The following is a 13,867-nucleotide window of genomic DNA, read 5'->3' as shown; positions in this document are numbered from 1 at the left end:
AAGCACAGGATGCCTGTGGAGGGGCTAATCAGCTCTGAATCACAGTGGTCTTCCTGTGTCCTCTTGTTCCTTTGAATTGCTGTTATTGCAGATAACACTGGAGTCCCTGAAACTCGTAGCTTTGGGAAAGCCTCTGAGGCACTCCCGCCGTGAGACATGTCTAACACAGTTGATCCGGCTGTCCCGTGTGGCTGTGTGATTGACCCATTTATGCGCATTGCACCTCAGCATCAGCTCAGACTCTTCCCTTCCAGCTTGCTGTGTGTGGATCCATCACTTCATTCTCCCTTTTTCCATGTCAGATACTTGGTGTCTTGGTTGTTCCGAGTTCCCTCCCTGCACTGACACGTACCTGCCTACCCAGTAGTGTGACATAAATGAATCTGAGTTTCTGCAGTCCCCTAGTGAAATATCTTCTTCAGGGCAATCAGCTTAGAGTGTCATATGTCAACTCAGGGATCTGCCAGGTCCTGCTTAGAACACCAGGGAGCTGGGGACAGTGTGGGACCCCAGGGTGATGGTGCTGTGCCTGATGTAAGAGCTGAAGCCTGGGGCCAGGAGAAAAGGGCTGCAGGTCCTGGGTCCTGTGTCGCCACCCTGTGAGTTTGACCAGCAACAAGCCATGTTCCTGCGCTAACCCTCAGTCTTGTCGTTTGTAAAGATAAGAGCCTGAATCAAATCATTCCTACCAGACTCCATGTTTCTAAAGTACTGAGTATATAGACCATGCCCTGCAGGAAATGACAGCCCAAGAGAGGAGAGGAAACAAGCCCTCAAATAACACCAGCACGAGCTGTTAGAGGTCAACTCCACAAGACCCCCATTTGAGTTTATTTTTTACTTATTTATTTAGAGACAGGGTTTCACTCTGTCACCTAGGCTGGAGTGCAGTGACGTGATCACAGCTCACTGCATCTTCAACCTCCCTGGGCTCAAGCGATTCTCCCACCCCAGCCTCTTAAGTAGCTGGGACTGTAGGTACACGCCACCACACCTGGCTAATTTTTGTATGTTTTGTAGAGATGGGGTTTCTCCATGTTGCCCAGGCTAGTGTTGAACTCCTATGCCAAGTGATCCTCCCACTGCAGCCTCCCAAAATGCTGGGATTACAGGCACGAGCCACCACTCCCAGCAAGACCCCTATTTTAAAGGCTTCTAACATATAGTGTCAAATTGCATTTTAGTGAAGTTAGACCAACTTATTCCCCCACCAACATATATAAGGGTGTTTATCTCACAGGACCCTTGCCAGCATTGATGATTCTGAGTTTTTAAAAATGTGTTAATATGCTGTGTCTTTACTGGTATTTCTTTGATAGTGAAATTTAACATTGAATGTTAACTTTGTATTATCTGTGGGAGAAAGTATCACCAAACAAGTTGATAATGCAAGCAAGCTTTGTAACAGTAATTCTTCCTAATTCTAGTTCTTCCTCCGTGTCTGAGATCCAGAGATTGATTTACCAAGGTCACAGTCAAAGGGGTCACCTTCAACTTCAAATTATTTCACATTTGAAGCACAATTTAGAAATAATTTATTGTTAAAGTTCTGTCCGATAGGGTCGCTACTTAGGAAACTCTGGTTTAGGAGTTTCTTACTTAGGAACCATCTGCTCTTCTTTAAACAATTTTTTCATTTATATTTTTCCTTGAAACTCCTGTTATTTCGAAAGTAGTGGGATTTGCTGTGCTAGTATAGAAATGAAACATCAGAAAGTAATTCAGGCATTCCTCGACAGTGATGTCTGACTTCAGCACCTGTGCTGTGTGAGTGATTGTCCAGCTGGGGACTCACTGCTTAAATACCGTATCCGTATGCTCACCTCCCTGGCCTGGAATCTGGAGGGCCTCCTCCTGGCCGGGCTTGGTGAAGGTGCTGAGAAGGGCCCATTTGCCACGAGCCACCCAAGGTGGAGCTCCACACCGAGCTCTTCCCCGAAAAGTACACGCTGCAGTTCCCATCTGGTTCATCCCTTTAATCAGTATGCATGACCTTTTGTAGGCTGTCTTGGCCAGCCCACCATTGCTGTTAGCACTGATTCTGGAGCAAAGTGCCTGTCAAGCTTCAAACCCACTCCCGCACCTCACATTTTCGTGAATTGAGAACTGTGTGTGCTGCGGGGAGCTGGGCGACACTGGCTGCTGTTCTCCCAAGCCCCTCCCTCCCTAGCAGTCTCCCCTCCCTCGGTCTCTCCTACCAGCCTCCAGACATGGCCTCATCCAGGCCACAGGGCATAAAAATCCAACTGGACGTGAGGGGAGGCAAGAGTGTGATCTGGCTTTGAATTCCAGCCTCGCTGTTGAATAACCTCACACCTGAGATCCCAGAGGGGCTGTGAAACCTAAATTCCACATTCACGTGGGTATATGGAGTCCACGTGCTCTGGATACACTCCACAGAGGCTGGAGTTTCACAGGGTGGGCCATCCCTCACAGTCACTTTTACCAGTATTGCTCAGATTTGTGTGGAATGTGTACGAATTGATCAACATAAATATTTCTAGGCTATTAGGGACAGAAAGGTTTTGATTGAGAAACTTTTGAAGATGTTTGAAAAATTAAATCTGAACACATTTTGAAACGGTAGCACCTCCTGAGCCCAGCTTTCCTCCAGGGCGAGTAGGGATTGCTGGCCCTTGTTGTCAGGGTGGCCAGAGGACCATGCAGGGGGACTGTGTGGAGAGCTGTTCCCCTCACCTGAGAAGAAATGGGGATCCTCATGCCTCATGCCAGTGCCACCCCCTGAGATGAGGCCCTGCACTTTGCTTTGCTCTTCACCCCTGAGCAAACCAGTAGCTCAAGGCCATTTCTGAAAATAGTGCAAGCTCTAGAGTCCGACTGCTTGCATTCCACTTCCACTCAAACATCCACTGTGTGACCTTGGGCAAGCCGCTTGGCCTCTCTGATACCCCATTTTCCCACCTGTAAATAAAATGCGGATAATGTTATCATCCACCTCACAGCGTGAAGTGAAACAATATAGAAGGCTTGGTGCTGCACCAGGATTATAGCGAGCACCAGTAAATGCCGCGTGCTATTAGCAGATTCTTTCTCTAAATTTAGAGATAAAATATATCATCAGATAGATTTACTCTAAATTTAGGAGACATATTTTAATGGTGTATCTATTCTGGGGTGCCACAACTTCACAGGAACATAGAAACTTTGAATGAAGTTAAAACTAGCAGTGACATCAATTAAAGGTTTAGAATATAGCCCGTTAAGGTTGCTAAACAGTTTCAATTTTAGGCCAGGCATGGTGGCTCATGCCTGTAATCCCAGCACTTTGGGAGGCCAAGGTGAGTGGATGGCTTGAGCCCAGGCATTCAAGACCAGCCTGGGCAACATGGTGAAACGCTATTTCTACAAAAAGTTAGCTAGGCATGGTGGTGTGTGTCTGTAGTCCCCGCTACTTGGGAGGCTGAGGTAGGAGGATTGTTGGAGCCTGGGAGGTTGAGGCAGCAGTGAGCTGAGATTGCAGCACTGCACTCCAGCCAGCCTGGGCAACAGAGCAAGACCCTGTCTCAAAAAAAAAAAAAAAAATCAGTTTTATTTCCGTAGAAAACATAGGTCTAAATGGTGGCTTAATTTCTCATTCTTTTAAAGGTGGGAAAATTGTGTTTGGCTTTTGATAGAATTCAGCACTTTCTCTCTTTCCCTGGGAATAGTCACAGATTGTGGGCTTACATTGTAATCAGTCAGAACTTTTTAGAAACAAAGAAATAGTTTAGGACCAAATAGATTGTTAGTAGCAGGAATGGGGAGCTGCAGAAGGCCATGCAGGTTTTTTCCCTTGAGCCCCTTCAAGGCTTATAAGGCGAAGATCACCCTCCTGGCATGGTTGGGACATGGGTCTGCCCTCATCATCTCAGACACCTTGCACGGCCCATAAACAAGTCATTGTAGTACACATGCTGAGCACCACACTGGCAGCAGGCACAGGGTACCCAGGGACCACAGAAGAGGTGTCCCCACATGCAGATCAGGGAGGCTCCCCTAAGGGATGTGAGCCTGAACAGAGCTTCCAGGATGCCCAGGAGCCAGCGCGGTACACTTCTCTTGGGGAAGCGTCTGTTGCATCAACAGAAATGCAAATGAGGATCACTGTGCTTTTCTTAGAGGTTATGTTTCTACGTTTTTAAATGATTATGTAAAGAAAATGGTAATAGCAGGCAGCTTTCTGGTCTCTTACTTTGTGACAAGATGCTAAGCTTTCTCTTCTTCTTCCCTCTCCCAGATACCTACTGGAGCAGGATTTCCCAGGCATGAGGATTGGTCCGGAGCCCACCACTGACTCCTTCATCGCCGTGATGTATGGAGAGACTGAGGGCAGCACCCCAGGGAATGCTTTAGTCGTGGACCCCAAAAAGCCATTTAGAAAGCTCAGTCGCTTTGGAAACGCTTTCCTGAATCGGTAAGGACCAACAAGCTGCCATCTTCGGTCAGGCTGTTTAAACCTTTTCTTTGAATTATTGCCACTTACATATAAAGATTCAAAAACAGAAGAACAGAGACTGTCTGCTCTAGAAGTCATAGAAAATATGTTTATCATATTAAGATATTTGAAAGACTATCATAGGAAATGATCATTTATGCCTATTCTGGGTAACTTGACAGGGTAGAGCTAATGCTCAGGATTGGACATTATAAGGCTGCACAGGGCCAGGTGCATGGCTCGTGCCTGTAATCCAGCACTTTGGGAGGCCGAGGTGAAAGGATTGTTTGAAGCCAGGAGTTTGAGACCAGCTTGGACAACAAAATGTGACCCTGTCTCTGCAAAAATTTTAAAAAGTTAAAAAATAAAAAGGCTATACAGTATAAGGAAAAAATTTCTAAGGATTTGAGCTGCACAGAAATGGAGTAGGCTGCCTTGTGAGGCAGTGAGCTCCCTGTCACCGGCAATGTTAAGCGCTGGCGAGATGGACACTTCTCAGACATGGTGCGCTGGGCTTCTGCAGTCAGAGAGCTTAGCCCAGAGGACCCCTAAGCTTCACCTGACACTTGGGTTTTATCTGCTGACTCCAGGACAGGTCCCCCCACCTCCCTGGCTGACGCTTTTGCTTCTCACTCCCAGCTTTGAGCTGTTTCCTTATTTATCAGAGCAGGGCCAGGGAAACAGAGTGAAAAACATGAAAAGCTGTTTCTTACGTGGTTTTTTTTTTTTTTTTTTTTTGTAGATGGAGTCTCACTCTGTCTCCCAGGCTGGAGTGCAGTGGCATGATCTTGGCTCACTGCAACCTCCGCCTCCTGGGTTCAAGCAATTCTCCTGCCTCAGCCTCCCGAGTAGCTGGGATTACAGGTGCCCACCACCACACCCAGCTAATTTTCATATTTTTAGTAGAGATGGGGTTTCACCATGTTGGCCAGGCTGGTCTCAAATTCCTGACCTCAGGTGATCCACCCACCTTGGCTTCCCAAAGTGCTGGGATTACAGGTGTGAGCTACTGCACCCAGCCTACATGGTCATTATTTTATAGATGTAAAGTTGTGGGATCGCTGAGGTTCTGCCTTACTTGGAGATGTGTTTTATTTGTACTCCTCCCATAACCTTTCATTAGAGTTCCCAGTGGAACTGAGAGCTGCTGGGGGTGGGGAGGACAGGCCGGCTGGTGCCCCTGGCTGCAGCTCTGCCCTTTCCCACTGGATCTGCCTTCCTTCCTCCCTCCTGCACCTCCTATTTGCTACCCCTAGCCTTTGTATAATGCTTTTCTCTTTTTTCCTATCATCCCCCTCCCACCCCTCTATTTCCCTCTTTCCTGGGTCTAGCTTTCGTGTGACTGATTTGGGGGAGTGGGTTGTAGGAGGCACAGAGCTACGGAGGGTCATCCAAGCCTCTTTAGGGAGAGGAAGTAGGATTAGAGCTGACAGACCACATCTCCTTTCTAGAAGTTTTTAAAAATAGGAACGGATCCTCCCAGCTGGCTGCTGTCCTCCCAAAGCCTGAAGCACCTCATCTCGCAGCTCCAGGGACACCATTCACGTGGCCTGAGGAATGAATGATGTGCTGGATGCTGTGCACTGGCTTGGCCAAGGGCCACCCAGGCCCCTCCGCAGGTGCCTTCTGTGGAAGTTGGAACTCTCCGGGGAGCTGAACTCTCCTTTAGGGGCTTTTTGATTTGATGCTCCTTTTGCAAATCAAAGAAAGTATCCAGGAAACTTGGCAATGGGATGAACAGAAATGTGCAGGTGATGTGGAAGGAGTCCCAGAGAAGTTCCATCTTATTACTGATGGTGATAGGTACACTGTCCAGGTGATTTTTTCCAACCTGCAGGGCTGACTTTTCTAGGAGGAGTTTACTCTTCAACTCCAGAGCTGCCTTGGTTGGCACCAGAGTGTCTCACTGTGGGAGAGGAGGTTGAGCCCTGGGCGGGAGAACCCCAGAGGGTCAACTCTCCAGATCTCTCAGGACAGAGTGGCCCAGGGTGGAGGGGAAGTAGACCAGAAGGGGAGGCCCCAGAAAGTTCAAGGCACAGGATCTGTCTCTGTGGAAGGCTTCCCTGGGGTCCTCTGGTTTCGTTGCCACTGCCCTTTGTCTGAGGCTCTTTTTGCCCAACAAAGGCTTAATGAAATAAGCTGCCACTTTTTTCAGATTCCCACTTTGTGAAGTCCGTATTCACAAGGGAGAAACCAGGAAGAGTGGTTATTGGCTTGTTTTGTTTTGGCAAATGATTTCCTTTCCTAACCAAAAAAATTTTTGAGTACAGAAAAGAAGTGTTCAGGAATGATTTTGGATGGCAAAGCTCATGTCTCAGAATTTAAAACTTGCTGAAAATAATCCATGTCTTATAATAAAAGCAAGTGTCAATTGAATTCAGAATAACACATAGAAAAATAATAGCAAATAATTGTATGGCATTTATGTGTCAGGTTCTGTTCTAGACTTGTATATTAGCTTTAAATCCTCACAGAACCCCTGTGACATGGTGCTACTGTTATCCTGAATGTAGGGGGAGGAATCAAGGCATAAAGAGGTTACTTTAATTTCCAGGGGGTCACTTCACCAGTAAGATCAGTGCTGGGATTGAAACCCAGGCCAGCCAATGAATAGTACGATGTTGGGACTGGGAATCACTGCCCAGTGCCCCCTATTTAACTCGTAAGGCTGTCCCTAATATAGCCCTCCGGTAATGATGATGAAGATGGCAATGATTATGTCCCCAGTCATCACTTACATCATTTCATGTACATTATTCTTTTGGGGTTGATAACAGACCATACTGTGGCCAGTCTACAAATGAGAAAGCAGAAAGCAAAGACATGACTTGCTCAGGGAGAGGCCATCAGGGAGAGACAGAGAGGGGATTGGAATCCAGGTTCCCCTTCTCCCCTGTCCTCCACCCCACACCTCTGCTCAGCACCAGCCAAGAGGAGTTTCTGTCCTTCTACCAAGTGTATGTCAGGCTCACATGTAAGGGACATGCCTCATGTAAACTCAGCTACCTGAGAGTAAACAGCCTGATTAAGTAGTATCCACAGGACAGCGCCACACAGCAGTTAGTTAAGAAAGAGTCAATTAGTTAGGGCGTTCAAATGTGCGTACATAATTATAGCTTCCCTCTGGGAACAGCACAGGGTTAGCACTAGAGGCAAACCTGTTTTCACATAGCATACTTCCCTGGGAACTAGGTCAAAATGTAACACCAAGTAAAGAAAATTGCTTGTTTTCTGTGGAGAACTTTCTCTCCCAGGCAGCCACACCAGACTCTCCCTGCGACAGGTAACAGGTCGTCATTACCTGGCCTTCTCCTTAAGGAGTGCTGGCTTGGGCATCTGCCCCCAGCGGCGTCTTTAAAAGAGTTAAATACCAGGTGATACCTGGAGGGGGACAACACCCTCCACCATTAAGCAAAGCAGCAGAGGCTGAGTCTCAGCCTCCCAGGCTGGCATCTAAGGAGTGACAAGGGGGTCTATGGTGCATTTCTGAGAAATGAATATAAATTCCTAAAAAGGTATATAATAGAGAAATTCCATACTTGAACAATAAAAGGAGTTTAGTGTAGAACACAAAGAGTTCTATGGAAATGGCTGTGGGGGGACATTCTGAAACTCTAGCAGACTGCTGTGCTCAGGACGAATTCCTCAGCGGCCGTCTGGGAGCTGCTCTGGGGAGGTGCCTGTTGACGTTCCAGAGGTTGCTATCAGGAGGCAGTTGCCCCCCACAGAGGAGGAGACAGCCAAGGGCACCCAGAGCATTGGATCCTCGGAGATGCCAGGGTACTCGGGTCAGTTCAAGAAGTGCCAGGCGTTCGCTGGGATCTGACATTCCCCCTGCAGTCTGCTTTTGAATTAAGATGTTATGTTATTTCTCGGTCTCCTTTTCTAAAAAATGGTAATGTATATATTTTCAAATTCAGCTAGCTACAGACATTTTTAGTCTGGCATCTAGTATTGTTTTAAATTGTTGTCTTCCGCAGAAGAAATTCTTAATCTCATGTACTTCGTCATTGCCTCTGTTTCGTTCTGTGAAAAATAACTTGAATCAAGTTATTTTTCTGTGAAAAAGTCACGTTTTCTGTGAAAAATAACTTGAAACTTCCTTTTGAGCTGAAGGAGTGTGAACAGCCCTTCCAGGTCTCAGTCATTTATCTGGGCCTGATGATGGTGATGATAACCACTGTCTGGTGTTTGAATGGTGATTCCCCCATCATAAAACACACACAGATGTCTTACTGGGCTTGTACTCCATTTGTTACTTCTGTGTTTGTAATTAAGCGAGGCTTACTCAGTTTAGCTTTTGAGTTTTGATTTATTTTTTTTTTTTGTTTTGAGACGGAATTTCACTCTTGTCGCCCAGGCTGGAGTGCAGTGGCGCAATCTTGGCTCACTGCAACCTCCGCCTCCCGGGTTGAAGTGATTCTCCTGCCTCAGCCTCCTAAGTAGCTGGGATTACAGGTGTCCACCACCACGACTGGCTACCTTTTGTATTTTTGAAGAGATGGGGTTTCACCATATTGGCAAGGCTGGTCTTGAATTCCTGACCTCAGGTGATCCACCTGCCTCGGCCTCCCAAAGTGCTGGGATTACAGGTATCAGCCACCGTGCCTGGCTGAATTTATACATACACACACACACAGACACACACAGACACACACACACACACACACACACACACACGGTCTCACTCTGTTGCCCAGGCTGGAGTGCAGAGGCACAATAACAGCTCACTGCAGCCCCGACTTCTGCTCCAGCGATCCTCCCACCTCAGCCTCCTGATTGCTGGGACTATAGGTGTGTGCCACCGTGCCCAGCTAATTTTTGTATTTTTTGTAGAGACAAGGTTTTGCCAAATTGGCCAGGCTGGTCTTGAATCCTGAGCCCAAGCAATCTACCCACCTTGGCCTCCCAGAGTGCTGGGATTACAGGCATGAGACACTACGCCCAGCCAAGTTTTGAATATTTCATAGTCACTATGTACCACGGAGAATTTTTAAAAACTGACTTACTAAAGTTCACAGCATCAGTCCAAGCCCATGCTGCTTCCCCCAGCCAATTTAGCTGCAGAAATTAAGGATAACAGGCTCTTGCCAAGAATCACTCTTGATTCACCAGCAAAATAGTTTTTTTTTTTTAATCTGAGGGAATAACTGAGTTGTCTTGTGCGTGTATGTTGTGGTTCATTTATCTATAATAAACTTGGTGAAGCTTTCCCCATTATTTTTTAACCTATAGTTTTTTTTTTTAATCTGAGGGAATAACTGAGTTGTCTTGTGCGTGTATGTTGTGGTTCATTTATCTATAATAAACTTGGTGAAGCTTTCCCCATTATTTTTTAACCTCAAGATTTGTTGGCCAGCCACGGTGGCTCATGCCTATAATCCCAGCACTTTGGGAGGCCGAGGCAGGCCGATCGCATGAGCCCAGGAGTTGTGAGACCCACCTGGGCAACATAGCAAGAGATCTTGTCTCTGAAAAAAAATTAAAAAAAAAAAAAGATTGTGGTAGTTCCCTGGGTGGTGGTTCCCTGGTCACTAAACCATTGTTCTTTTTTTTTGAGACAGAGTCTTGCTCTGTCACCTATGCTGGAGTGCAGTGTCGCAATCTTGGCTCACTGCAACCTCTGCCTCCCGGGTTCAAGCAATTCCCTGCCTCAGTCTCCCTAGTAGCTGTGATTACAGGTGCCCACCACCACACCCAGCTAATTTTTGTATTTTTAACAGAGACAGGGTTTCACCGTGTTGGCCAGGCTGATTTGAACTCCTGACCTCGTGATCCACCTGCCTTGGCCTACCAAAGTGCTGGGATTACAGCGTGAGCCACTGCACCCGGCCTAAACCATTGTTCTTGACTGGCAGCTGCCTGTACATTTCTGGTCCTGACATTCCAGAAATGCCTTTCTCCCCGGGCTCAGGCAGACCTTCCTGGCTGGGCCATTGCATTGGGCTTTCCCCTGTGGCAGTCAGGAGGAGATTTATAAAAGTACATATTTAGGTTGAACCATATGAAATTGGCAGTCTTAAACCATCTTTAACCTTTAAAAATGGTAATTAGTTTCAATCTAATAGGGCAGCCAGGGGCTTTGCTATGATCTGGATGTGAAATTCAGTTCCTGATTCCTCCTAGGCACTGGAAGATAAGATCAGCCACTTGTGGTAGGACCATATAATAAGAATTATTACAGTTCAGTTGTCAAAGTCTTTTTGTGGGTTGTGTCCTAGTTACCGTGCAAATTTAGGAAGTTGTATTATCTCTCTGGTTTTACCTTCATCAATAAAGTGGGCTGGGGTGAAAGGAAGTACTTTGAAACCATTCTGTACTCTCTCCGTTGTCAGCTTAGGTTTATTTGAACCTAATGGCAAACGTGGAAGTCCACAGGACTGGTAGAGTTCCTCAGAGAGCTTTAGAGACCTATGCAGGGTCGAGGTCTCAGAATGAGTGAGTAAGGGAGACATCTAGAGCCCAAATCTCCTACCTCCTGTTCCCCACCCTGACACTCCACACCACTAGGTAGAGAGCAAGCCACACAAGGAAGCCCCTTTGGGGACGAGTTCCAGGGCTGTGGCACGTCACCCCTTTGTTGTAAGATGTTGCCCTGTGCGTGATACGCCACACGGCGGTGGTTCCATTGTGCGCTGTGGTAATAGTAATAGTAGCCGTGGTAATCGTAGCCCAGGAGTGAAGAACCTGGGCTCTGCAGTCAGCACTGCCAAGTTCATGTCCCGGCTCCATCACTTCTCAGCAAGTTACGGCGTGTGTCTTCTCTGTGCCCAGTCTCCTCCTCTAAGTGCAGAGGCTCACAGCCCTACTTGTAAGGCTGCAGTAAGGCTGGAGTTACTGTGCGTGGAAAGTACTTCAAACTGTGCCTGACACCCAGTAAGAGGTCAGGAAATGTTTGTGCTATTTTATTATTATTATAATGACTACAGATATTACTGTTTTGTTGAGGAATCAAAATCAGTATTAAGGTACTGCCTAGTTCTTCTAAAAGTCTAGTTTTTAAAATGCTGATCATTTAATTGGAATGTTAGTGTTTGGGGGAAATTTAAAGTAATCTCCTTGCCCCCCCCTTCTATAGGTATGTATGTATTTAACTGAGATAGGGTCTCGCTCTCTTGCACAGGCTGGAGTGCACTGGCACCGTCAAAGCTCACTGCAGCTCCAACCTCCTGGGCTCAAGCCGTCCTCCCACCTCAGCCTCCTGAGTAGCTGGGACTACAGGCGCATGCCACCATGCCTGGCTAATTTTATTTTTTGTAGAGACAAAGTCTCATTATGTTGCCCAGGCTGGTCTTGGACTCCTGGGTTCAAAAGATCCTCCCCACTCAGCCTCCCAAAGTGCTGGGATTACAGGTGAGAGTCACCATGCCTGGCTTTACTCTCTCTTTTTACTGTGTGGCAGGACTCCTAGCAGCTTGCCTGAGACCTCATAACCTGGACCATTACTTTATTCCCCTTCTCTGCTACCCCAGGCCCTTCCTTAGATGTGGAGAGGATGTGGAGTTGGGGGGGCCAGCCTAGGATCTTTGGTTGCTCCCTCTTCTTCTCTTACTTCAGAAGACAACATTTATCAGGTCATCCTCGGGTGAAGGCCACTCACAAAAGCCATGTGAGGCTCCTGGATTGAACCAGTACGTGTCTGCATATTTTACATGAAATGTAGAAGGCAAGGCACAGATCCTCCTTGTGTTAATCTCCCCAGGAAGGAGTAGGAAATCCACCTTGGGACAGCAAATCTGTGCTTGGAAACATTTCAATAAGTCAGGCCGGCCAGGGCTGTCTTACTGGGTGTCAGGCACTGTTCGAAGCACTTTCCGTGCACATTAACTCCAGGCTCACTGCAACCTTACAGGTAGGGCTGTGAGCCTCTGCTTATAAAGGAGGAGACTGGGCGCAGAGGAGTCACATGACATATGTGGCCAAGTCCCACGGCTATAAATTGATGGGGTCGGGACATGAACTTGGCAGTGCTGACTGCGGAGCCCAGGTTCTTCACTCCTGGGCTCCAACTGCCACTGCACTGCTTTTATACACACAACAAGTACGTTTGCCGTGCACCTCCCTTTCTTAGAGCAGAAGCTTGAGGCACGATTGCTAGAACAGCATTAAGGATTTTTTCTGATCCCAGCATAACTTCATAGGAACACATTCGTATGGAGTTGTCACCTCGCAGCATGAGCGTGGCACCGCAGGGTCTCAATGCTCCTTTCTGTTCTCTTGCCTGCCCCTCACCCCTGGACACTGTCTTTCAGGGAGCAGAGTCCAGCTGTGCACACAAAACCCCAGCCGCCCACTCTTGGGGTGGCCCAGCCAAAGCTCTCCCTCCCCACGCCGTTCCCCTCCTCCTCCTCGTCCTTTCTTTTTCAGCCCTCCTGGGCTCCTCGCTTTGCCCCCTTGTATGTCGTGTGGTGACATCAGTGCATCTCACGGTGGCTTGCTCTGTGGCTCCCATGCCTGGCCTCTGCTGTCATGTCAGGAGGCCTGTGGAAAGGCTGTTGCCTTACACACAGGGAGTGAACAGTGTGCACATTTTGAATCCCTCTGTTAGCCTCACCTGAGAATCTAGGGGGTGGCTGTTTTGGAAAAATGGATATTGAGTGTGAGCTTGTGATTTGGGGAAAAGATCAGCCTCTCCACGGGAATGGTTTGCAGAAAATTGTTTCACGTAGGTATGATGTGTTCAGCTCTGCCAGATGTCTCAGGCCATGTGATGGAAAGGATGGGACGGCACTGAGAGACAATCATTCCTGACGAGAAACGAGGTGCACCACAGATGCGCTCAGAGCCCTGTTCCTACCCCAATTCTAGAGAATTGAATAATGGCATAGCGGGGTTTTTTCTGTGAACTTACAAAGAATGCTTGGTGAGCCTTATGTGCTTTATTCACACAAATCTCTCCCCGTGTCTGGAGACAGGTAGAAATGGGGGGCTTCTCTTCCACTAACTTGACCCTTTACTTTTAATGTAATGAGGTTTTTAACTTTGTGGGTTAAGTTCCACCCCACTGACATCAGAAATAGTAGGCTGCGGTCTGTAGCCAGCATGCATTAGCAGCACGGCCTCAGAATGTCATAACTGCCCTGTGCTTCAACTTTTCCATCTGCAAAAGGATCCCAATATCTTTTCCTATATCTTCCTGGGCCGATGTGAAAATGTAGGAAAGACTGTGTGAAAATCGTGTCCTGAGCCCCTTCAGAGAAAGTGATTTTGAAATGTCAGGATTGGCCGCTCTTACCCAGGGCTCTGCTGTCCACATGTGCACTGTGGAGGCTGGCCAGGCCTCCCCGTCCTGCATTCCCAGCATTTTTACTTTATGAGTAATCCCCACCACTTCCCCACCGCACGGAAGAATTGAGGTTTTAGCTTTCTGCCCACACAGACGCAGATGTCAGCCATCCATAGTAGAGGAAAAGCAGAGGCATTCTACGCTTT

At 47.4% G+C, this 13,867-nt stretch overlaps 1 protein-coding gene across 1 annotated transcript in view; it reads left to right on the top strand.

The window, feature by feature from the left end:
• The window catches only part of EHD4 (EH domain containing 4), a 74,443-nt gene that overhangs the window by 15,129 nt on the left and 45,447 nt on the right, over window positions 1–13,867 (top strand). The window contains exon 2 of the mRNA XM_010369068.2: window positions 4,238–4,414. Within this exon, the coding sequence (XP_010367370.1) occupies window positions 4,238–4,414 (177 nt within the window). The remainder of the gene's footprint in view (window positions 1–4,237; window positions 4,415–13,867) is intronic.

This window comes from Rhinopithecus roxellana, chromosome 17 (assembly GCF_007565055.1).
Source record: "Rhinopithecus roxellana isolate Shanxi Qingling chromosome 17, ASM756505v1, whole genome shotgun sequence".
Lineage (NCBI taxonomy): Eukaryota > Metazoa > Chordata > Mammalia > Primates > Cercopithecidae > Rhinopithecus > Rhinopithecus roxellana.
The sequence above is the reverse complement of the archived record's forward strand: the minus strand, read 5'-3'. Positions and strand labels throughout refer to the sequence as shown.